At 52.7% G+C, this 22,477-nt stretch overlaps 1 protein-coding gene across 1 annotated transcript; it reads right to left on the bottom strand.

Annotated features, from left to right (window-relative positions):
- On the bottom strand, positions 1-16,607 carry LOC101536814 (PVR cell adhesion molecule). The gene is made up of 8 exons (XM_055145793.1): positions 16,342-16,607; positions 9,150-9,512; positions 6,097-6,387; positions 4,778-4,892; positions 3,792-3,940; positions 2,839-2,955; positions 1,901-1,932; positions 1-1,253 (listed from the first exon to the last, which is right to left on the bottom strand). The coding sequence occupies exons 1-8, from the start codon at positions 16,547-16,549 to the stop codon at positions 1,140-1,142; spliced, it is 1,389 nt and encodes a 462-aa protein (XP_055001768.1). The 5' UTR covers positions 16,550-16,607; the 3' UTR covers positions 1-1,139.
- Positions 16,608-22,477: the final 5,870 nt, after the last annotated feature.

The raw sequence follows: 22,477 nt of genomic DNA, 5'->3' as shown, positions 1-22,477 counted from the left end.
GGTTCACATTCGTTAAGCCTCGGGACTAACACAGGCACCACATGGTCTCTGAGCACCACTGAATGTGATTCCAAAGGAGTGAATAAATATATGAAATAAATGAATAAACATCATCCCCTTCCCTCTGTCTCTGTTGCAATGACTGCATCTCCCACACGTGCTGGATTTGCTTCTGTACTCAGCCAGGTGGTCCCTGGGCTGGGGGGTGCCACACGTGCTGGTCATGATTCTCACTCGGGTTGCTGTGGTGCTCACAGGGCTCATCTGCTGCTGGACACTCTAGTGCTCACAGTCTTCACTTGCATGGCTCACCAGGGTACCCACTCTTTAGCTGTGGTGCTTGCACACACCTGGCTGTGCTCAGCAATCACACTCAGTTGCATCATGGGGCCGGTTTCTGAGTCAGCAGAGTCACTAGATCCATGTTCAGCACACATGGGGGCACCAGGGATCAAACTCATGACCTCATGCTTCAAAGCAGGGGATTGAGGTCAGACAGCCAGTCCTCAAGCCCCAGATGTCAGATCCTTATGGAGATTCTGGGCCTAGTGGATTGTTCTGGAATCCACACTCAGGAAGGACTGATTCTGAGTTTGTTGCTGGCTCTGGGTTTTGCTCCTGAGCCCTGGGCTGTCCCAACTGAGAGCAGAGTTTTTGGGTGAGGGCAGGGTCGGATGCTTGGGGTCCCACTAGAGTCTATGACAACTGTGTGTTTATGGGGTGTCTGGTGACGTGTACCAGCTGGATCCTTGCTGGGGCTGGATCCCACGTCAACCCCACGGGTGACCCCTGTGTCCACTGTGACCCCAGAGAAACTCTGAATGTGAAGGAGAGTTGAGCAACCTGGCGGGCTCCAAACGCAGGGTCCTGAGAGAAAGAGGTGGGTGGGATTCGGCAGAGCCTCACGTGGTCCCCAGGACGTGGCTGTGTGTTTACCTTTGCAGACCGGAATCCCACCCGGTCCGGTGAGGACCGCCCAGCTCTCCTGAGTTCCATGAGTCCTTCCAGCCATGACAGAGCCTGAGGGCGGTGCTGGGAACCCAAGCTCACACCGGCCACTGTGTTAGAATGCAGAGGGGAATCCTAAGGGTTAGCTGGAGCAGGGGGCGTGGGAGCTGGCCTGGGGTTAAGCTTTGGCATCATCCCAGCCCATGTCTCATGTCTCCAGGTCGGTCTGTCTGTCCTCTGGCGCCCTCTGTCGGCAGGTCCTGGGGAGCGCTGGCTTCTCTTTCCACAGCTGTGTAGGAGACAGCCTGGAAAGGGAAGATTCAAACTTGACCCACAAGATCCTTTCAGACAAAACCAGCGACTCTCCCTGCAGCCCAGAGGCCCAGAGGTCAGGCCTATGGGTCCTTCCCCCAAGGCCTGGAAGTTTCCCCAGAGCAGCATGAGGGACCGTGATGGGACCACCCATTAAATTGCAGACCTCATGTTTGAGAGACGGCTCTTTGGGCTGTATTCCTTGCTTACATGCAGGGAGTCTGGGATTTATTCCTGGTACTACCTGGTCCCCGTAGCACCACTGGAACTCATCCTGAGCAGAGTCAGGAGAGGTGCAAAAACCACAACACAAAGCAGCCCCATGGGGACCTTCTTGGTGCTAAATATACACCTGTGAACTGACAGATGTTGCAACATTGTATGATTGAAACCCAATCGGGAACAACTTTGTAACTGTGTATCTCATTGTGGTTCAATTAAACAAAAAAAAAAAGCAGATCCAGGTCCCACAGACACAGCTGATGAGACTCAGGCTGTGAGTGGCCACACAGGGGTGTCTGCCCCACAGGGGCTGGTTTTGGTGCAGCACAGCGGGTGCTTCTTGGAGAGCCCCCCCACAATGGGGCGGTGTTTTGTGCAGACCCCTTACCCCCATCTCAGAACCCCACCCCACACTTACCCCATTAGCGGAACTTCTGTGGGGGTCCTGACCTGGGGACACAAGGAGATACTTCAGGAAACCGCAAGTAGTCACCCAAGGGGCTCCCTCTTCCATTCAGGGTCCCACAGTTCTGAAACGGGCCTGGGGAGGGGCTTCGTTCCTTTACTCCTTGGGATTCACTTGATTCTTTTCTTTGGGTGTTTTGCAGTTTCAGGGCTCAAACCCAATGTTTCACACATGTGTGTCATGAGCTTTACCACAAAGCCCAGCCCGGCCTGCTATTATCTGTCAATATTCTCAGTCCTGCCTGAGCCCCATCCTATACCTGTCATTGATTATAAATTAATATAATCAATACTAGTTGAGGCACAGTCAGCCTGTTATTCATCACGAATCAATATGGCAGAGCATGGCCTCAGGAGCCGGGTGGGGGTCCGAGTCTGGCTTGGCCCTCAGGAGCTTGTGATGTCTCAAGTGGGAGTGAGAGAAGACAGTTTCATTGAGGGCAAAGGAGCACTGTGAGTCCACATATGCCCAGACCTCCAGCTGCTAATACTTCAGAGGCCCCACTTCTTTCTCCTCGGCCCCTGCAGAGGGGCTCAGGATTCCAGTTCCTGCTGCCCCCTCCTTTCTGTAGGAGCATCAGGGGATCTCTCCTAGCAAGGGACATGAGGGACAGCTGGGGGTATCACTCTGCCGTTGGTGCCCTCGTGCCCCTGGTGGGCGCCCAATGCTGACGGGGCCTGGAATTGGGGGCCTAACTCCCTCGGGGTGGGAGACCAGTTCCTGCCTCAGTGTCCATGTCTACAGAGTCGGGGTCGCCCAGATGTGGGGACACGCCGGACAGGCTGCCTGGGGAGATGAGCACAGAGCCTCATGCAGGGTCGGGCTCAGGGATCGGGGCTAGGGATGCTCAGGGGCGACACACGAGTCGGGAATGTTCCAGAGACACTCACGGGACTGTCTCCGACACCGGAAATAAACCAGGACCCCCAGCGGAACCACCAACATCACAATCGCAATAGGCAGGATGATCCAGAGAGCGGAGAGTGAGCGTGACTGCTCCCTGATTCCTGAAGGAAGAGAAGGAAGGGCTTAGGACTGAAGGCATTGAGGTCCCCGCCAAGCAATATTGACCCTCATTTGTATGGGTAGCCCCCACTGCCCCTCATAAAGCGCTATGGTCCAAGGCTAACCAATCGGATGTTCAATTTGTGTGGCTGCTTTGATAGGTTCCTGGTGGTCACATGACCTCATCTGAGCCAATGAGAGGCAGTTCTGGGGTTTGGGCGAAGCTGTGGAATTCGCTGATGTCTTTCCCACCCCATTACGGAAACACCGTGTGACAGAACCTGTAAAGCCCACAGGTCCCCTGCCTTGTGAGGGATGAACTCGAAGAATAAAGCTAGCATAGCGAAAACGGTGAGGAAAAAATTAAGCTCCTTAGGGCACCCTAGACTGTATCAAGCCTAAAGTTTCATTTTTAATCATACGCAATTTTTCTGGACAACGTTGGTATTTCTAGCAAGTGTAGTAACCAGAATTCTGCCCCCAAGCCCTGGAAAGGCCTTTCTGAATCTTTGGGGTAGAGGCCTCGGCAAGAGTTTATAAACATCTCATGGGGCTGGAGCGACAGTACAGTGGGTAGGGCATCTGCCTTACACGAGGCCGACCCGGGTTCAATCCCTGGCATCCCATATGGTCCCCCAAGCACTGCCTGGAGTAATTTCTGAGTGCAGATCCAGGAGTAACCCCTGAGCATTGCTGGGTGTGACCCAAAAAGCCAAAAAAAAATAAATAAATCTCATGGCTGAGGGGCTTCTTTACCAGGGAACCCTCATTCCTTCCTCAGAGACACTCCTGACTGGCACCTCCTGGGGTGTCTCTCGTGCTCCCCATTGGTCCTCACCTGGGAGCTGGACTCTCAGGTCTGCCTGGCCCGTCCCCAGGTCATTGGAGACGTGGCAGATGAAGGTGGTGTTGATGGACTCCTCAGTGGGCTGGATCAGGAGCCGGGAGCCCTGGGGTACAGCAGAGGGGGGCAGGGGGCCCGTGGTCCTGGGGGACACAGACAGGTGAGAACACGGCCTCTGCTGGAGCCCAAAGTGACAGGGACTGAGGAACCCCCCAGCACCTGTCCTGTGACTCAAGTTGGGAGGTACCTGAAGTCCCCTCGATTCTTGCTCTCACTTTCCCATAACTTCTCAGCAGGTCCTGAATCCACTCAGAATGTTCCAGTCCTCGGGGCCTGTGTAGCCCCACCCTGACTCTCCTCCTCTTAACTCCTGCTCCCCTTGGCACCCTGCCCTCTGTCTCCACCCAGTGGTCTTAGAGAACTGGCTAGAACAGAGCCAAAGGTCTTCCTCTGCTCAGCCTTCCCTTGAGATCCTGCCTCACTCAGAGGAAGCCCAGCCCTTTGGTTGGGTCTCCAGGGCTGCCCTGATCCCTCACACCCTGTTATCATTTATCACCTTCTTCACTCTTGTGTCGGGTTCTCAGGGCTCTGACTGGGCTGATGACTCACCCTTTGGGGTGCAGGTCAGCAGGTGATCTGTGACCTGAGCACAGCTCAGAGCTGAGAGAGGAGAAGATAAAGAGCAGGAAACCTGAAACCTGGGCTGAACCCCCAGAAATAAGACATCTTTATTTTATTGAAAAATACTGTGCATTGAGGGGGGGTGAATAAATCCTGATATCACACCTGTGGGCATCTCTTTCACCACTGAGCTGTGTTTCCTGCCCACGTCAGTGTAATTTTAGTGCTGACCAAAGGTGACTTTCTGCTTCTCTCTTTAGTGCTAACCAAAGGGTGCTTTCTGCTTCTCTCTCCTCCCTCAGATCAGAAGTCCATCTCCCAGCCTCCCCCCTCAGACTTGCATCAGCCCTAGGACTCACGTGCTCCAGTCATAACTCTTGGGCTCTGGGTTACTGTGGGCGTCACAGGTCAGGCTGGTCTCCCTGTGGCCCTGCTGCCCGGTGTCATGGCGAGAGATGGAGACCTGGGGGGCGTCTGGGGGTGGGACAAGGATAGGCTCAGGGAGAGGAGCCCTGAGGAGTCCACACTCAGGTGAGGGTCAGGTCCCTCAGGAACAGCTGAGATGGGGGGGGGGCGGAGTAGGTGGCAGTTTCCTGGGAGAACAGAAGCTCAAAGGTTGTGGGGATGGGAGACAGCAGGGCACAGAGGAGCTCAGGTCTCCACCCTCGGCTCCTGGGAAACATATGGGGGCACTGTGGCACGGTAAAGAAAGGCTAAAACAGTCAACGTTCTGACAAGTCCTGCAGGGCCATGGCTGCTTGTCTGTTCCAAATGTGACCTGCAGTGTGGACTGGGGATTCGGGGTTCTGAGACAGAGTTTGGTTCTGTGTGAGGGGACAGATGGGGCAGTCCATATAGCCCCTTTTCTCCTTTGGACCAGGAACAATACCCAAGTGTCCAGAATAGACAGTGTCTATGAGAATCAGTGAAGCCATTCCCACCCTCAGGAATAGCGAGTGACCAGTGTAGACAGTGTGGGAGGAAGTGGGTGGATAGTGTCCAGCAAAGCTGTGTAGACACTCCTGATGGACTCCGTGCCATCTGGGGCAGTGGATCACGGCTCCTGGGAGCAGCTGCTGACTGCAGCAGTGTTTTCCTGGTTGGTGTTGGTGGCCTGGAGTGTTGATGGTGTTGGTGCTGGTGGCGGCCAGTTATGGCTGCTGGCAACCGTGTTGGTGGCAGTAGATGTGCATTTCTGGTTGGAGTCGGTGGGGTGGGGCTGTCTTGTTACTATTATTGGGCTTGGTGGTGGTGTTAGTGGTGGTGGGTGTGTGTGTAGACAATAGTGGAAGAGCAGCTGCAGAGCACAGAGATGAAGATGACAGTTGCCTGGGGTGTTTTTATATACCAGAGGTTCCCACGCTTATTTGGTGTCCTTGGCTCTCTTTCAGGCCACCCAAATATATATATATATATATATATATATATATATATGTGTGTGTGTGTGTGTGTGTGTGTGTGTGTACATATACATATATATCCAATTAGTGGATTTACCTTCTTTAAGCAAATAAATAGAAAGAAGCCCTCATTTGCTTCCAAGGCTACCACAGCCCCTCTAATATTCCAGTACCCCCCTCACCCCCCCTCCAGCATCTCCCACTGCGGAGAACCCTGGTGGAGACATTGGGGTTAGGAGGGCGGCGAGCAGCGCCCCCTGGTGGCCGGGCGCACTTACATTGTACGCTGAGGGTCACATGCAGCTCGTCGGGTGTGTCCAGCGTCTCGTGCTCCACCTGGCAGGTGACCCTTTTGTTGTCCTCCTGGCTTGAAGGGGTTAAGATTAAGTCGCTGGTGACGGTGATTGTGCCAGACAGGTGCTCCTGGCTCTCGTTGATCTTCCCTCCCAGGTCTGGGACCCAAGAGATGCGCGGCGTCGGACGGCCACCGGAGGAGATGCAGCGCGCCACGGGCACCGGCTCTGAACTCTGCTGGACCGCCAGGGACTTAGCCTCGTTCTGGGGCCGTGCTGCGGGGAGAAGCGAAGGGGACGGGTCACGCCTGACCGGTGGTCAGAACCTGTGGTGCAAGAGGGCTGGATTCCATCCCAGCTCTGACCCTGCGCAGGAGGGTGGAGACAGGCGGGCCTGTGCCTCAGTTTCCTTGCCTGTTTGCTAGGGCTGACGATAGGTCCCAGTCAAGGAGACTGTTAAGGGTCCCCACATGCAGAGGCTGCTCAGTGAAGGTCACCGCGGAGACTATTCAGTACTTTGCCTGGTTCAGTGACAGGTCGAGGATGGATGCATCCCTGTCCTACCTTCCTCGGGTTTCCAGTCCAAGACAAAGGTAATGAGGTCCCAGAATGGGCACAATCAGAAAAGGTACTTGAGATTGGAAGGGTAGCAGGGAGGGCTTCCTGGAGGTGAGGACTGCTAACGTTAGCCTTAAATTGAGGGGGAAAGAACCGGCCAAAGTTTATGTAGTTGTAAATGACTTTCTGCGGGGGATTTCCAGTCTTGAGGCTCCACAAAGCTCCATCCTTGTACCTTTTACTAACTGGGTCATTATTTACGATAATTCTCTTCACATTGATTTGCTGTTCCTGGTTTTTTTTGGGGGGAGGGGTGGGTTTTGTTTTTTCAGGTGTGTGGTGGTAGTGGTGTGAGTGTGGGGGTACTTCTGGTGGTGCTTAGGTGCTCTTACTGGCTCTGTGCTTAGAAGTGACCCCTGGAGGTGTTTGGGGGGTGGGGGTGGGCGTGGGCATGGGCATATGTGATGCTGGGAATGGAACCAGGCTGGTCCATGCCAGACACGCACCTCACCCCTGTCCTGTGTCCCTGGCCCTGCTGCTCCTGCTTTACCAACAGCCTAAGTCATGCCACCTGAGGTCCCAGGCGAGCTGGAATGCCAGGCGCTGCCTTTGGTTGAGGCCACGAGTCAGCACTGTTCCAAATGCTTAATCTGATGTGGGTTATAGCATCTCCATTGCCGCTTTGGAGCCACGGCTCTACCGTGGTCTACACAGTTTTCTAGACCCTCGGCTCTTGGGAGCTGACACTTTCCCTGAGGTTTCCTGTAGTTTACATGAACACCTTTTACTGTCTTTGCTTTTTGTTTTGCTTGTTTAATTTTTTTGGGGGGAGGGGCAAGTGCACCTGGCAGTGCTCAGGGATTACTCCTGGCTCTGTGCTCAGGGATCACTCCTAGTGGGATTCAGGGAATCAGATGGGTTGCGGGGATAGAACAAAAGTTGACTGTATGCAAGGCAAGTGCCCTACCTACTGTACTATTGCTCCAGCCCCAGTCTGGCTTTTGTGATTTTTAAAATTATTTTTTAATTTTTAATTAAAAAATTTTTTTTGAGCCTATGGTACTCATGGCTTACTCCTGGATCTGAGACCAAGGACCATTCCTGGCAAACTTGGGAGACCCCGTAGAGTGGTAGGGATTGAACCCAGGCCACCCGCCTGCAAGGCAAATGCTCTAGCTGCTGTACTACCACTCTGGTTCCACCTTTCACTGTCTACGCTGAATACAGTGACCGACAGAACTGTCAGTTCATGCAAAGGCCTGGAATAGTTCCAAGCACACAAGCACACACACAAGAAAAGTCAGCTCTTAATAATCCCAAACATTCCACAGAGGCACAGAGCTTTCCACTGAGGTTCCCAGTGGAGGACTTGTTATTTTCTCCCCAGATCTCAAGGAAACTAAAGAGGCTGGAGAGGGAGTTCAAAGGGCTGGGTGAATGCTTTGCAGCGAGTAGGGACAGGGCGCCCAGGTGCCATTCCTGGTACCTCATGGTCCCTGGAGCTACAATAGCTGGAGTAACCCCTGCCCCATAGCATGCCAGGTGCAAGGAAGGGAGGGATGTGGCCCAGGTTGCGACAACAATGCTAAATGCCAGGGGGTGCGTTTGCATCCTCTGCTGGTTCTTCAATCTCTCACTTCCAGGTGGGTTTCAAGTCTGTTTAGATTTTCCCTTCCTCAGCAAAGGGCATGTGACAGAAACTGAGCATGTGCATCTCAGTTCTAAGCTCTTCAGATAAACTATAAACTTCCAGACCTACCTGGAGCAGGCATGCAAACACAGGCCCCGAGTCTGTCTCCCAGTAATTGTCCCAGCCTGAACCAAGACTAAAGAAAAAAATCCAGCTCTCAATCTCCAATATAGTAGTATGGCCACCCCATTTCCCCATTGCTGCCCCATCTTCAGTGCACTCGTCTTTCTTTTGTACCCATAGAATCTCAGCTGGATGGCCGAAGAGACAGTACAGCTGGCCCCTTGGACGCTTCCGACCCGGGTTCTATCCTCGGCATCCCATAGAGTCCCCAGAGACCTCCAGAAATGATTCTTGAGTACAGAGCCAGAAATAACCCCTGAGCATCCCCGAACACAAAAGGAAATCTCAGCTGAGAAAACCACCTTTGCCCTTCCCATTGTGCATGATGCCCTGCCCAGGAGCCTATCCCACACGCCCACGCCCACACAACCAAACCACGCGCCCCCAACAACCATGCCCTACCAGACCCACATTCAAACCAGCCCCTCTAAGCATCGCCCCTAAAACCATGCCCTTGACACACCCACGCCCTCAAGCCACGCCCTAACATCCACACTAAGGCCCCCAAAAGCCACGCCCCTAGCACCCACTGTCATACCCCTAAAGCAAGGCCCTCACAACCACACCTCATCACACAAACCATGCCCATCAAGCCTTGCCCCCAAGCCATGCCCCATCAACTCCGCCCCTCCAGCCACGCCCCCAAGCCACGCCCTCTTGCACTCACAGAACACACGGAGCCAGATGCGCTTGCTCCCACTGCCCCGCGGGAACGTGGCGATCTCGCAGGTGTAGTTGGCTTCGTCCTGGGCGCGCAGTCCGCGCACCGTTATCGAGGCATTCAGCAGATCCGTTCCCTGCTGGGCCGCCAGGAACTCCACGCGGTCGGACTCCGGGATGTGGGAGCCCTGCACTGGGTGGAAGACGGCCACCCTGCTGAGCTCCCCCGACGCTTCCCGCCGCATCCACGTTATCTGCGTCACTTTCGGGGGTTTGGACTCGGGAGATAGCAGCTTACAGGGCAGCGTCACGTTGTCACCCACGAAACCGTGCACTTGAGAGGGCGCCTCCACCGCCACCTTCTCGATCCCTGCATGGGTGGGGGGTGGGAGGGAAGGAGAGAAATGGACGGATGGGTTGAATGCTCAGATCCCCACGGTTCAGGTCTCGATGGGGAGGACACTCTGGGATCACCTGCAGGAAAGGGAGATCAAGAGAAGGACTGGAAGTGGGTACACAGCTTGCCCACTTGCTTCTACTTGCGTCATCATTAGTAATCCTTAATCATTACAGTATTTCCTCAGTGACAGTGGTAACAGTATTTATGTATTTGGTTTCAAAAAGTTCAGGGGTACTTCGGCCTGGGTGCTCCGGGATTGCTCCTGGTGGTGCTTAAGGTACTGTGCTAGTCAGGCATCCAACCAATCCCCTGCGTGTGCAAATCAGGTACCGAGCCCATTGAGCAATCTCTCTGGCCCTGTGAGAATACTGAGGTTAATTTTTTTAATTAATTTTAATTTAACTCGGGGCAAATTGTCAAGCAAGAGGCTGCAAACCACTGAAATCTGCTGGTGGTTACTAATTGCTAGCCTGGGGACCCATGGTGGTTGGTGGGTGTGAAAAGGTCAAAACCACTGATTTAAAAATCCTATGTGCACACTTAGGGGCAGTAAGTATACTCACAAGTTGTGCTGTCAGGGGGTAACCCTGTCATTTACTGCAGATTTGGCACCCCCCCACTTAAAGGTGTGTAAAGTTAGTGCTAGTTCTTAGAATCAATGACAAAGAGTGTTGTTATTCCCTGGGGATACCAGCAATGGGAGAAGGGTCAAAATCTTGGCACAAGAAAAGGTCAATTACAGCCTTCAAACTCTGCTGGAAGGCCAGAATAATAGTACAGCAGGTAGGGCATTTACCTTGCACACGGTTAGTCAGGGTTCAATCCTGGCACCCCACATGGTCCCTCAAGCCCACCAGGAGTGATCCCTGAAGAGCCAGGAGTAATCCCTGAGCACTGCATGGGTGTGGTCCCCAAACAACAACAACCACAAAAGGAAGATTTCTGGTAACATAAACACACATGTGGGGCAAAGAGGAGAAGAGCAGAAGAATGGGGTTCCTCGATTGGTTCTTTGGTGATAGTACACTGAGGTACACTGAGGCAGGAGGGGCACGGCCTGGCATTTCAATGGGGGCCCTTGTTGCTGAGAATTTTTGTGGCAGATACGTTCCTTTCTATTTTTGATCTCAATATAGACACTTATTAATCTACAAATTGTTTCTGTGGACAGCTCTCCTTCTCACTTAGGTAAAGGTAGGTTGGGTCCTTCTTTCCTGGTCAGTTTTTATGATTTATGATCTATGCATCTCTTCCCAGTTCCCAGAACAGTCCGTGCTGAGCTCTGTGCTTCCCACCTGTGTTTAGCTACCAGCTTACGTTTCAAACTTTCCCATCACTATAACAATACATCAGGATAAGGCTTTTCATTTTCTTATTGTTTGTGGTCCACACCTGGCAATGCTCAGGGTTTTCTGTACTCAGGAATCACTCCAGGAGACTATTTGCCACGCCAGGGATCGAACCTGGGTCAGATACATGCAAGACAAATGCCCTACCAACTGTACTATTGCTTTAGCCCCAGGATAAGTCATTTCTTAATTCACAGGGTACAGGGAGAACAGAGCAAAAACTGCAATTACATATCATACAGTAGTCCACTTCCAAGATGCTCCCACAGATCAGGGCTATTCTGAGGGGTCCCTACATATCAGTCTGCCAGCAGCTGCCCGAGCCAAGCGCCATTGTCAACCTTACTTCATAGAGGGGGGGAAAGGAAACTTGAGGCACAATCTTTTGCTGCAGTCACACAGCAGGGAAGGGCCATGGTGGATTTCAGCCTGGACCATATGCAAAGTCCTGGGGCCTATGAAAATCTTTGTAGCAAAACTCCACAACATCAATATTGGTAGGGCACTTGCTTTGCTTACTTCTTTCTTGTTTGCTTTTGTTTGTTTGTTTATTTTGTTATTGTTGTCGTTGTTTACTTGCTCATTGAGTGGGGGTGCTGTTTTGGTTTCTGAGCCACTCCAGGGGCAGTGGTCAGGGGCTACCCCTGGCTCAGGGTCGGGGGTCATTCTTAAGGCGGTTCACTCAGTAAGCCCTGCAGTGTTGGGGAGCAAACCTGGACCTCTTGGGGCCAGAGCAATTGTACAGTGGGCAGGACATTTGCTTTGCCTGTGGCCAGCCCCAGGCTTGATCCTTAGCATCCCACATGGTTCCCCGAGCCACACCACAAGTGATCTCTGAGCTCAAAGCCAGGACAAAGACCTGAGAACTGCTGGGTGACCCAAATAGTCAAAAAGAAAAATAAACCATTAGAAAGTGTTGAGAAACACACAACAGACACTTCCTTGCTTGCTTTTGGGTCTCACCAGGCAGTGCTTAGAGGCTGGCTCAGGGCTCTGGAGACCATAACGTGCTGGAGTGCTCCAAGGCCCCCAGCAGACACTTGTCCAAAGAGATCATCCAGAAGGTCTGCAGACATGTGGCAAAATGCTCCTCATTGTGGTTGTGGATGGATTATAGGGAAACGCACATCAAAATGTCTCTGACCTATAAAGGCCCACCATGGGGACCTGTGGCAGAAAAGCCAGTGGCAGGGCTGGATAGTCCAGTGGGGAGAGGGCACTTGCCTTGCACGCAGCCAATCTGGATTCGATTGAGCACTGCCAGGAGTAATTCCTAAGTGTAGAGCCAGGAGTAATGCCTGAGCATCCCTGGGTGTGGCACAACACACAACACACACACACACACAGAGAGAGAGAGAGAGAGAGAGAGAGAGAGAGAGAGAGAGAGAGAGAGAGAGAGAGAGAGAGAGAGAGAGAGAGAGAGAGAGAGAGAGAGAGAAGAGAAAGGCCAATGACAGCAAGTGAAAAAGAGGAGGAAGATAAGAGAAAAAAAAAGAGAAAAAGAATCTCTATTTTCACTGTTGGGCTTCTTTGGAAGACAGTAAGGACATTCCTCAAAAACTTAAAAATAGAACTGATTCAGCAAGGCCTGGGCATCTGGCCAAAGAACACCAGACCACAAATTGGAAAATCCAAACACACATCTGTTTCCTGTGACTTTATTTATCGGATTTCTCAGACCTGGAAACACCTGAGTGTCCAGTCTTATGTCCAAATCACAAAGCTCTGGTTTCTGGTTGCCTTGGCTCTGAGGAACCATGAACTCTTGCCTGTTTAACAGGGATGGGGCTGGGGGTGGGGGTGGAGGGGTCATGCTAAGGGAAATAAGTCATAAGGAGAAGGACATGTGCCGGATATAAATAAACCATGCCAGGAGACTGCGTCCAAGACACAGAGCCAGGGGCCAGAGCTATAGTCCAGACGGTAAGGCATTTGCCTTACATGCACCACTGGGTTCAGTCCTTGGGGGTCCCATGCAGACCCCATATGGACCCCCAAGCCCCGTCTGGATGATTCCTAAGTACAGGGTTGTGAGTAAGCACTGAGCACTGCCAGATGTGGCCCCCAAACCAAAACCAAGACATAAACGCTTAGTAAGGTATTTGCCTTACATGTAGCAGATCTGGGTTTAATTCCTGGCACCCCACATGGTCCCCTGAGTCCGTTAGGAGTGATCCCTGAGTGCAGAGCCAGAAATAAGCCCTGAGTACTACCAGGTGTCTGGAGCGATAGCACAGGGGGTAGGGCGTTTGCCTTGCACACAGCTGACCCGGGTTCGATTCCTCCGTCCATCTCGGAGAGCCCAGCAAGCTACGGAGAGTATCCTGCCTGCACAGCAGAGCCTGGCAAGCTACCCATGGAGTATTTGATATGCCAAAAATAGTAACAACAAGTTACAATGGAGATGTTACTGGTGCCCGTTCGAGCAAATCAATGAACAACAGGATGACAGTGCTACAGTGCACTTTTGAGTCACCAGGTGTGACTGAGAGGGTTTGCTGGACATTGGGGGAGGCACTGAGAGGATCTGCTGGACATAGGCATTTTCATGGTGGGTGTCAGTGACTTGGATAGTAGAACAGCAAGAGGGTTGCTGAGGGGCTGGGTGCAGCCGGAGGGCACACTCTCAACACTGGGGTTGATGGAATATGAAAGTGCCACCAATTCCTGACTGATGTGCTGCTCTGAACAAGTAAATCTTCCTCTCTGGGCTTTCTTCTACTCCAGGCTCCTCCCTGGCTACCATGAAGATGTTGTTGGATGACACTTATTCCTTGTACCCCAGCCACACTCCAGAACCTTCTCTGCATCAGGCCCCAGCTGCTCCCTTCTCCTGGCCCTTTCCCATTACCCCCAGCTCTTCCCACCCCCCAGGTAAGCAGCAGGGTTTAACCCCTTCACACAGAGTAGCCCTAGGGAAGCTCTAACCCAGGGCTTCCCAAAGGGGGGGCGACTGCCCCCCTAAGGGGCACTGGAAGGGTCTCAGTGGTGGGAGTAGCCTCTGTGCAATTGCGGGTGGAGGCACTTTCTGCGTATTCCCTTAAAGCAGGCAAACCGGAGCCAGTGAGAGATGCCAGGGTTATGGGGCTTGCCCTGCATGTGGTCGACTCTGATTCAATCCCCGGCACCCCATAAGGTCCCCGGAGCACCGCCAGGAGTCACTTCTGTGCATAGAACCAGCAGGAATAACCCTTGAGCACTGCTAGATCTGACCCTAACCACCCCCTACCCCCAAAACAAAGGTAAATTTCTGGGACTGGAGCACGATAGCAAGATAGTACAGCAGGTAAGGTGTTTGCCTTGCATGCGGCCCAAACCCCCCACTCAGCCCACACACACAAAAAAAAGGGAAGGTAGATTTCTAGGGGGAGGTGCTGAGTGATATTTTTTCTCTGAGATCAGGCTGGTAGGACAAATAGTTTAGGGAACCTCTGATCTGATCACCCACCCAGGCTGGATTAGTGAGGAGAAAAGCCAGGACCCCTCCCCAGCTCCCTAGCAGTCTCCCCTGCTCCGCTAGAGGCTGTGCCACTGTTTTGTTCATTCATTCATTCATTCATTCATTCATTTCCCTCTGTCACTGCCTGCTTGTGCATTTTGGGCAAGTAACTGTGCTTCAGTCTCCTCCGTAAATGGGGTTCTCAGCAGGCCCCTGATTGGGCACTGCCCTGCGGATTAGGTTGGTGACTCTCTGTGAACTTTTAAAGCCCAGATGCCCCTTTTCTGGAGCAGCCCCCCTGGAAAGGAGCAGCTGGAATCAGGAAGTAATAATCATTTCCTCCTGATTATTAGGGTCTTGTGCGCTCAAACAGCTCAGCACCCACTCATAGCCCTATCCCAGCCTTATATGGTCGGGTCAGTGGCAGGGGTGAGGGTGGGGCATCCCTTGGCTCTGCTATAAGGGCTTCTAGGTAAAAAGGAAGTGTTTGACTCACTCCTGGGGTGATGACTCAGAGACACCCCTCACACTGGTCCTCCCCAGGGGGGTGGTGGGGACACTGGAATGCCCGAGCTGAAGGTGTGCCATACGCTCCTGGAAAGACGCCTGTCAGTCAACCTCAAACTTGCAAACAAATGACCTAAACTCACCTATGTCCTTTCTCAGCGGGGGGGCGGGTGGTGCATAGCGAACATAGGGTTCCCAGGAATGTTGAAAGGTGGCACAGGTAAAAATCATGGTGGCATTGGTGGTGGGAAATGGATACTGGTGGAGGGATGGGTGTTGGGTCATTGTATGACTTAAACCTGATCATGAACAGCTTTGTAGTCGCATCTCACAGCGACTCCATTCTCACCATGACTCGATTTAAAAAATTAAAAATTTTAAAAAGCATGGTGTCGAGGCTGGAGCAATAGCACAGCGGGTAGGGCGTTTGCCTTGCACGCAGCCAACCAGGGTTCGGTTCCCAGCATCCCATATGGTCCCCTGAGTACGGCCAGGAGTGATTCCTGAGTGCAGAGCCAGGAGTAATCCCTGTGCATCGCCAGGTGTGACCCAAGAAGCAAAAAAAAAGAAAAAAGCATGGTTCAGGGAGGGCACGGGAGCAGCCTAGGGGGCCAACTACTGGGCTGGGGTCCTTGGGAAGGCAATAAGACGGGAAGGGGCTACAGGTGCGGAAAGGGCGCAAAACACAGAGTTAGATCATGAGTTAGTTGGGGAGAGGATGTTTTGCCGTTTTGTTTTGAGGTCATAACTGGCAATGCTCAGGGATTACTCCTTGTTCTGTGCTCAGGAATTACTTCGGGCAGCGCTCAGGGCACCATGGGGGCAGGGGTGTTATAAGTTTCCCAGCTCTGAGTCATGGCCCTGAGCAAACATATCTGCCCCCCCCCCCCGCCACCCTCCCCCCCCCCCGCCCCCCGCCACACACACACCATCGCCTTGGTTACTGGACCTGGCGCTGACCCCTAATCTCTAATAAGAGGGTCTGCATTAACAGTCTGGCTCTGTCTACACATCCCTCCCATCTCCCTGGAAACTGCTGAGACGCTTTTTCCGCTCCACCCCCCCCGCCCCCCCCCCCGCCCTCGCCTCACCAGGGATCACTCGGTTTCCATGCCCGAAACTATTCTGAGCTCAGACTGACCCCGGTGGCCCGGGTATCTGTCCCGTCCAGGCCAGCAGCAGGTGGCCACCGCGAGGGGGGCCGGCGGGGGTGCATGCATGGTGACCCTTAGAGCCACACATTGGGAGGCAAAAGCGGACGCGGACCGGAGTTCTGTGTCCCCTGCACCCAGCGTTTTCGGACTTCAGGGAAAGGGCAGGGAATGCCCGGAGGTGACTCAACTTTCACGGATTTTTTTCTGCTTACTAATGGCCGGGGACAGGACCCAGTGGCCGCGCCTCTCCCTCACGAACCGGCGGCCAGGAATCTGTGGGGAGCAGGAGCCAGCCCGGGGGGACCTCGGGGACCCGGTGCGCAGGGACGGGGAAGCGCAGGGTCACTCACCTGCCTCGGTGGGCGCGCCCATCAACGTCAGCGCCAGCAGCAGCGGCGGCCAGAGCGGGGCCGGGACTCGGGCCATGCTGGGGTCCTGCAGGGCGCACGCACGCACGGGGACTGACTCCAGGCGTCTGTGAAGTGGCGATCCCCGGCCGAGTCTCGGGATTCTTGGGGCAGGGCAGACCGAGCAGGGGGTGGGAAGAGGAAGTTTCATTCATTAGTTTCCAGATGTGACGCAGCGGGCCAGGGCTGGGTCTCTGCAGCCACTCCCCCAGCTGGACGATCTCCACCCCCGCCCCGCAGGGAGGAAACTGAGGCACGCCGAAGCGAAGAGACGAGACGGAGCCAGCCCTGGACACAGATGCCAGAGTTAATCGTCCAGCAACTCACCCCGCCCCCCCACCCCCTGCTGTCCGGAGCTGAGAATTACTCACATGGTTTCTGGGAAAAGACTCGCTCTCCAGGGGGTTGTAAGGTGGAATTCCGCTCCTGGTCAGCCCCATGCTGGCCAGCGGGTCCCGCTCCCTCAGCTGCCAGGAACTCCCAAACAATCAGGCTATTGTCGCTCTGACTTTTCATAGACGTAGCAGCTTGCTGAAGAGGAGAAGGGGTCATTCTTTCCAGGGGCATGGGGGGTGGGGGAAGGGTTACTGAGGGTACAGCAGAAACAACCCCAGACACTCAGGCTCGCTGGGGTGACTCAGGGTGGAACCCAAAACATTCCTAGGAAACCCACAGAACGTTTCTGGAGGGCAGGGGGGGGAACAGAAAACCGTTGACAGAAAGACCAACGTCTGTCATGACATGAGGAAACTGAGTGGGGACAGAGACACACACTCAGCAACAGAACCGTGGAGATTTCCAGGTACCCCGTGCTGACTTCCTGGTTCTCTGCGATGTCCATCTTGCCCTTAGTGCCTGACTAGGGCCATTAGCAACTCTGCCCTGGACTCTGGAACATCTATCTTTCTGGAATGTTCCCCTTTGGACTCAGGGCCGTTGGGAAGGTTCTGTCTCTCTCTCAACTCCCTCTTATTCAGACCCCATGGCCCCCTAGTGACACAGGCCTGGGATGGGCATCTCCCCTTCCCCCAAGTGTTGGGGTGAATTTCTCAGTGGGAAGGTGCGGCTGATCTCGGGGAAGCTCTGGGTTTTCCAGACCCTGGTTCCCAGCTGCTGAGTGATCTCAGCACCTGGAAAGGGTAGCTGTGGTCCGGTTCCTTCTCTGGGTCATGTTGTCATCTTTGGGGCTTTCCCTTCCTCCCTCCCAAGAGGCCCCCAGCGTTGTGGCTCCAGCAGCCTCCTCTCTTTGTGCTGGGTAGCCAGAGGCTGTCCCTCTTCAACTGATGCTCACACATCAGATGTGGAGCCCACCTCACTCCATTCTACGCCTCTTGCACCCCAGTCTCTGGGGATAAACTGGGCAAGGGGGGAGGGTCCTGCATCAGCTACAAAAGATTGTGAGAGCTGACGGATGTGGAAAACACCAACGTAGACTTAAATGTAAGTGAATGAGGAGAAGAGGTTTCCTTTTCTGGCAAAGGAAGGCATGTGCAAAGGCCCTGAGACTGAGAGCAGCCTAATAAGCAGAGGTGAAGCCCAATTCAGAAGACACAGAGATATTCAAAAAGTTAGGAGGAGCTCCTACAACTTTTGTGGGTGTTTCTTGTCTGTTAGTTGATGGACTGCCATGAAGTCTTTACTTTTTATGGAGATGGGCAATTTGAAGGTTTTGAGGTAAGGATTCATCCTGAATTCATGTTCTACTTGTTTGTTTGGGGGCCACACCTGGTGGTGCTTAGGACTTACTCCTGGATCTGAATTCAGGGATCATGCCTGGTGAGACTAGAGGACAATGTGCGGTGTTGGGGATTGAACCTAGGTCAATAACACACAAGACAAGCACCCTACCTGCTGTATTATCTCTCTGATCCCTTAAAAAAATTTATTTTGTTGCATAGCAGCTTGATCAGTTGTTCCCGACAAGCCGGCACCCAACAAAGGAGCAGCTGGCTGGCTCTGGGGCAGGAGGCTGTGGGCCCACATCTGTTGGACGGAACCAGATGAACCAGGCTGGGCCGAGCGCCCACAGAGTCGTGCGCTGTGTAAGTGTCCTGACACCAACCCAGGTCTAGAAAAACAAAAATATGAGGGAGGGGAAGAGAGAGAAAGAGAGAGAGAGATAGAGACAGAGACAGAGAGAGATCCATAAATGAAAGAACAGAGGACCTGGAGTCAGCGCACATGAGTCAAGTGTCCTGCTGGTTTGTAGCATCACTCCAGCCCAAGAGACCCCTGGTTTGGTCCCCAACACTTCATGATTCCTGATCAGCCATGAGAGTGACCCCCAAACACCGGGTCAGCACTAAGCACCACTTGGCATGGCTCAGAAACAAATTTAAAAAGCTACTTCCCCCCACACCAAAACATAAAATAAAATAAAAATAAAATGAAGAGAAATGATGTGACAAAGCCAGGATGCAGAGATCCAGGCAGGAGGTGGGGTCTCAGTTCAGTGGGGCCACAGAGGAACAGTATTGGGGTTGGAAGGGCCCTGGAAGAGGAGTCCCCAGCATGTGCTGACAGATAGGGTGCAGCGGGACAGAAATCTCCATTTCTCTGCCAGGAAGTTCAGGTCTGTGGTGAGGGAGGGTGAGGAGGGCAGACAGACATTATATCCCAGTGGGTCAGGAAGGAAAGTCCAGTTGGTTTGGGAGGTGTGTCCCAGGAGATCAGGAAGGAAAGTCCAGCTTATGGGAGGGGTGCTGGAGTTGGTGGGGGGAGTGTCCCCCTGGGCAGCTGCTCTTTTCCTGGAATTCAACCCATTGGGAATTACTTACCAACCTCCTGGTCAGAGGATGCCGCAAATATGTGTAATTAACAACCCCAAGTCATTTCCCTCTCCTTCCTGTCCGCTTTGAAGCAACAAATAGAAGTATTATTTCACCTGTTTCTGATTTTCAGCCTTCTACAAATCGTTGTTTCTTCCCAAAGACAGACCTGGCCTGCATGCAGTCTCATTTATTTATTTATTCATTCATTTGCTGTTCATTTGCTTGTTCCTTCAAGCAAATGCATCAGAATTGGCCTCAGCAGGGGTGGGGTCGGGTCTCTGGGGAGTTTCCAGCCCTCTGGGCGCTGGCAGTCTGCCTCTCCTGACCCACACACACCCTCCCAGTCTTCCTTTCTAGGAGCTGATGGCGGGTACCAGGACAACCTATGATAAACAGCAGGGCTCTGGGAGGACATTGGTGATTTGTTATCAGCTACTCCTGGCAGCAAAGTGGAAATGTGGTGGGTGTTTACCTGCTGAGGGACACCAGGCGGCGGAACAAAGCTTTAGGATATCTCAGAAGTGAAACTTTTGTCCTAAAGGAAGTCAGGGCGAAGTGTGGAGGTGTTGAAGGGCGGGAGAGCAAGATGGGGACTGGGACCTGGGGGTGTGCGAGGGCAGCAGGGTGGGAGGATCCGCTCCTGGATTGGTTCAAATCCCGGTTTCATCCATCAATAACTGATGATTCCAAGCACTGGTGATCAATTCTCCTGCCCCTTTTCCTCTGCTACAGTAGGAGATCTTAAAATCTTCTGATGGTTGAAAAGAAGTGTCACACAGTTGTTTTTCCCATGTGCATGCGTGTGTGTTTGTGTGGGGTGTGTGTATTTGCTGTGTGTGGGGGGGATATGCGCACATGAGTGTGTGTTTTTGGTGTGTGTATGTGTTGTGTGTGGTGTGCGTGTGTTGGGCCACACCCAGGGGGTTCTCAGGACTTACTCTTGGCTCTGCACTCAGGGATACTCCTGGCAGAGCTCAGGGGACACTATGGGGTGCTGGGGTTGAACCCAGGTCAACCGTGTGCAATGCAAGCACCCTACCCACTGAACTATCTCTCTGACCCCCAAAGCGCTACACAATTTTGAAGTGCTTGATGATATGCTGGATAAATGGCAGTAATCATGAGTGGTGCCTGGAGCTGGTAAGATCCCCCAATAACTTGGGGGCATCCCTATTAGCTTGGCGGGTGAGAGCCCTGGAGTGCCGTGTGCAGAGCGAGACCCTCAGTGTATCCTCTCCTGCCAGAGAGCAGCAGAGACAAGCCTGGTCCTTCTCCCCATGAGGATGCGGCAAGAGGATGAGCAGACAACGGGGTGATGTAGATGTGGGGGTAAGACTGTATCCCAAAGCTCCGCCACAGCTTTGGGATGGCAAGGGAAGCCCAGGAGAGGGTTGTCACCCCACCTTCTTGTCATCCTACAGCTGGCTGGCTGCCAGGCTGACACTTCCTCTCTCTCCTTCCCCCCAGACTTTTGGGGGAACCTCTTAGGGGTTGTTTCCTGCCTGATCCCCTTAGGAACCCCCAAAACCCAGAGGAGGAAGTGAAACCAGACTCCTGCAGCCACTATTTTTTTTTAAGTAAACAGATTTTATTTGGAGGTTTCTGAAGGTGAGGAGGGAGGGAAAATGAGAGAGTATAGAGCTCAAGAGATGCAGGCTTCTCCAAGGTTGGAGAGAGCTCCTGCACACATCCCAGTATTGTGCTGCCATGAGCCATGAAAGAACAGAGAGAGACAGGATAGGATAGTGAGTTTAGTAGAAGCTCAGCGCTGAGGACCCCAAGACAGAAGAGAAAGAGACTTGGAGCCCAGTTTGCTGAGAGGGTCTCTCTTTTATCCTCTAAAAGTGGGCTACATCCCAGAAGAGAGCACCGCAGAATCTCTGACCCCTTGCCAGGCTGTCTTCACTGGAGCACCTCAGAAGTGGACAAGTTGTTTCTTTCCCCACCCCAAGCAGAACCACCCTGGCAGCCGAAAACCTCCAGAACCCAAATGCCACCATGCTCAAGGCTGCTCTCCACATGCTCGGACGACCCCACCCAAGAGGGGACAAGCCTCATTTGAGAGCAGACCTGCAGGAAAATCCAGGTACGAGGGAACCCGTGACTGAGACCTCTAAGCCCTCTCGTATGGGGACTGGGCCTCCTCTACCCAGATCCCTCGTTTTCCAGTAGCTTAACAGTCACACCACAAACTGCCCCAGCACCATGTAATCCCATCAACAGCCAAGACCCAGAGACTATAAACTAAAGCTCCCAGAAGAGAGCTCCGCAGAATTTCATGGTGTATGCGGCCACACTCGTGGCCGTGCAACCTCTTATGCTCTACCTCACTTACTTATCAAAAGTATCACACATTGGTTTGGTTTCTAATATCCTTACTTGTATTCTCTTATATTCGGGCTTAAATGGCACCAAAATGAAATACAACAACCCTCACACCTTACCTCTTAACGTGGTGGGAAGGTGCTTGGTGGTGTTTAAATATTATCTGTAATAAACTATTGTGAACTACTCTTATGAAAATAAAATATATATTTAAAAAATAAAATGAGCTACAATCTATATACATTCTTATTAGTGAAATAGGGGATACAGAGGTAATAAGCAAAAGAAAATAACCAATGCATTTTTCCTGCATGGTACGGCCTTCAGGTACCCCAAAGAAAAACAGTCAATGTCAGTCAGTATCTCCTGCCCATTTGGTGCGGCCTTCAGGCACCATGTCCTGTGTGTTCCATCAATCTATCGAGCCCAGTGTGCTCCCATCAACCTGGGCTGGTGGGCCCTTAACTCGGTTGATTTGGGTCATTAAAGGAATGCTTCTCCTTCCCTTCTCTTGTTTAACTTAGGGGTCAGTTCCAGTTTCCCAGTCCCCATCACATTTTCTTAATTTGCATTATAGTTTCATAATTCTCATTACATACAGCTTCTTATTTATCATTACACCCAGCATTAGATATGGAACCGTGAAAGTGCATATCTCAAGAGGAGAGATGCGGGTGACACATGTGCTGGGGTGACACATGAACTTGGCCATATGGGCACAAGCAGTGCATGGGCTTGGGCAGCATTTGCCCTTCCTGCAGCCACTTGTACTGGGTGATGCAACCCCACCCTGTGTCTCCTGAGCTGGATCCAAAGTCCACCTTTTGGAACCCTGTCCTCAGCCCTGGCCTTTGTCTCACAGAGTCATGTGACACTCTCTGTAGGGCGATTCCTAGAGGTCTCATTCTGCTTCACTATTAAAGAGGAAATGAGTTTCAGAGGCTAGAGAGATAGTACAGTGTGCAAGGCGCTTGACCTTGCAC

This window comes from Sorex araneus, chromosome 8 (genome assembly GCF_027595985.1).
Source record: "Sorex araneus isolate mSorAra2 chromosome 8, mSorAra2.pri, whole genome shotgun sequence".
Lineage (NCBI taxonomy): Eukaryota > Metazoa > Chordata > Mammalia > Eulipotyphla > Soricidae > Sorex > Sorex araneus.
The sequence above is the reverse complement of the archived record's forward strand: the minus strand, read 5'-3'. Positions and strand labels throughout refer to the sequence as shown.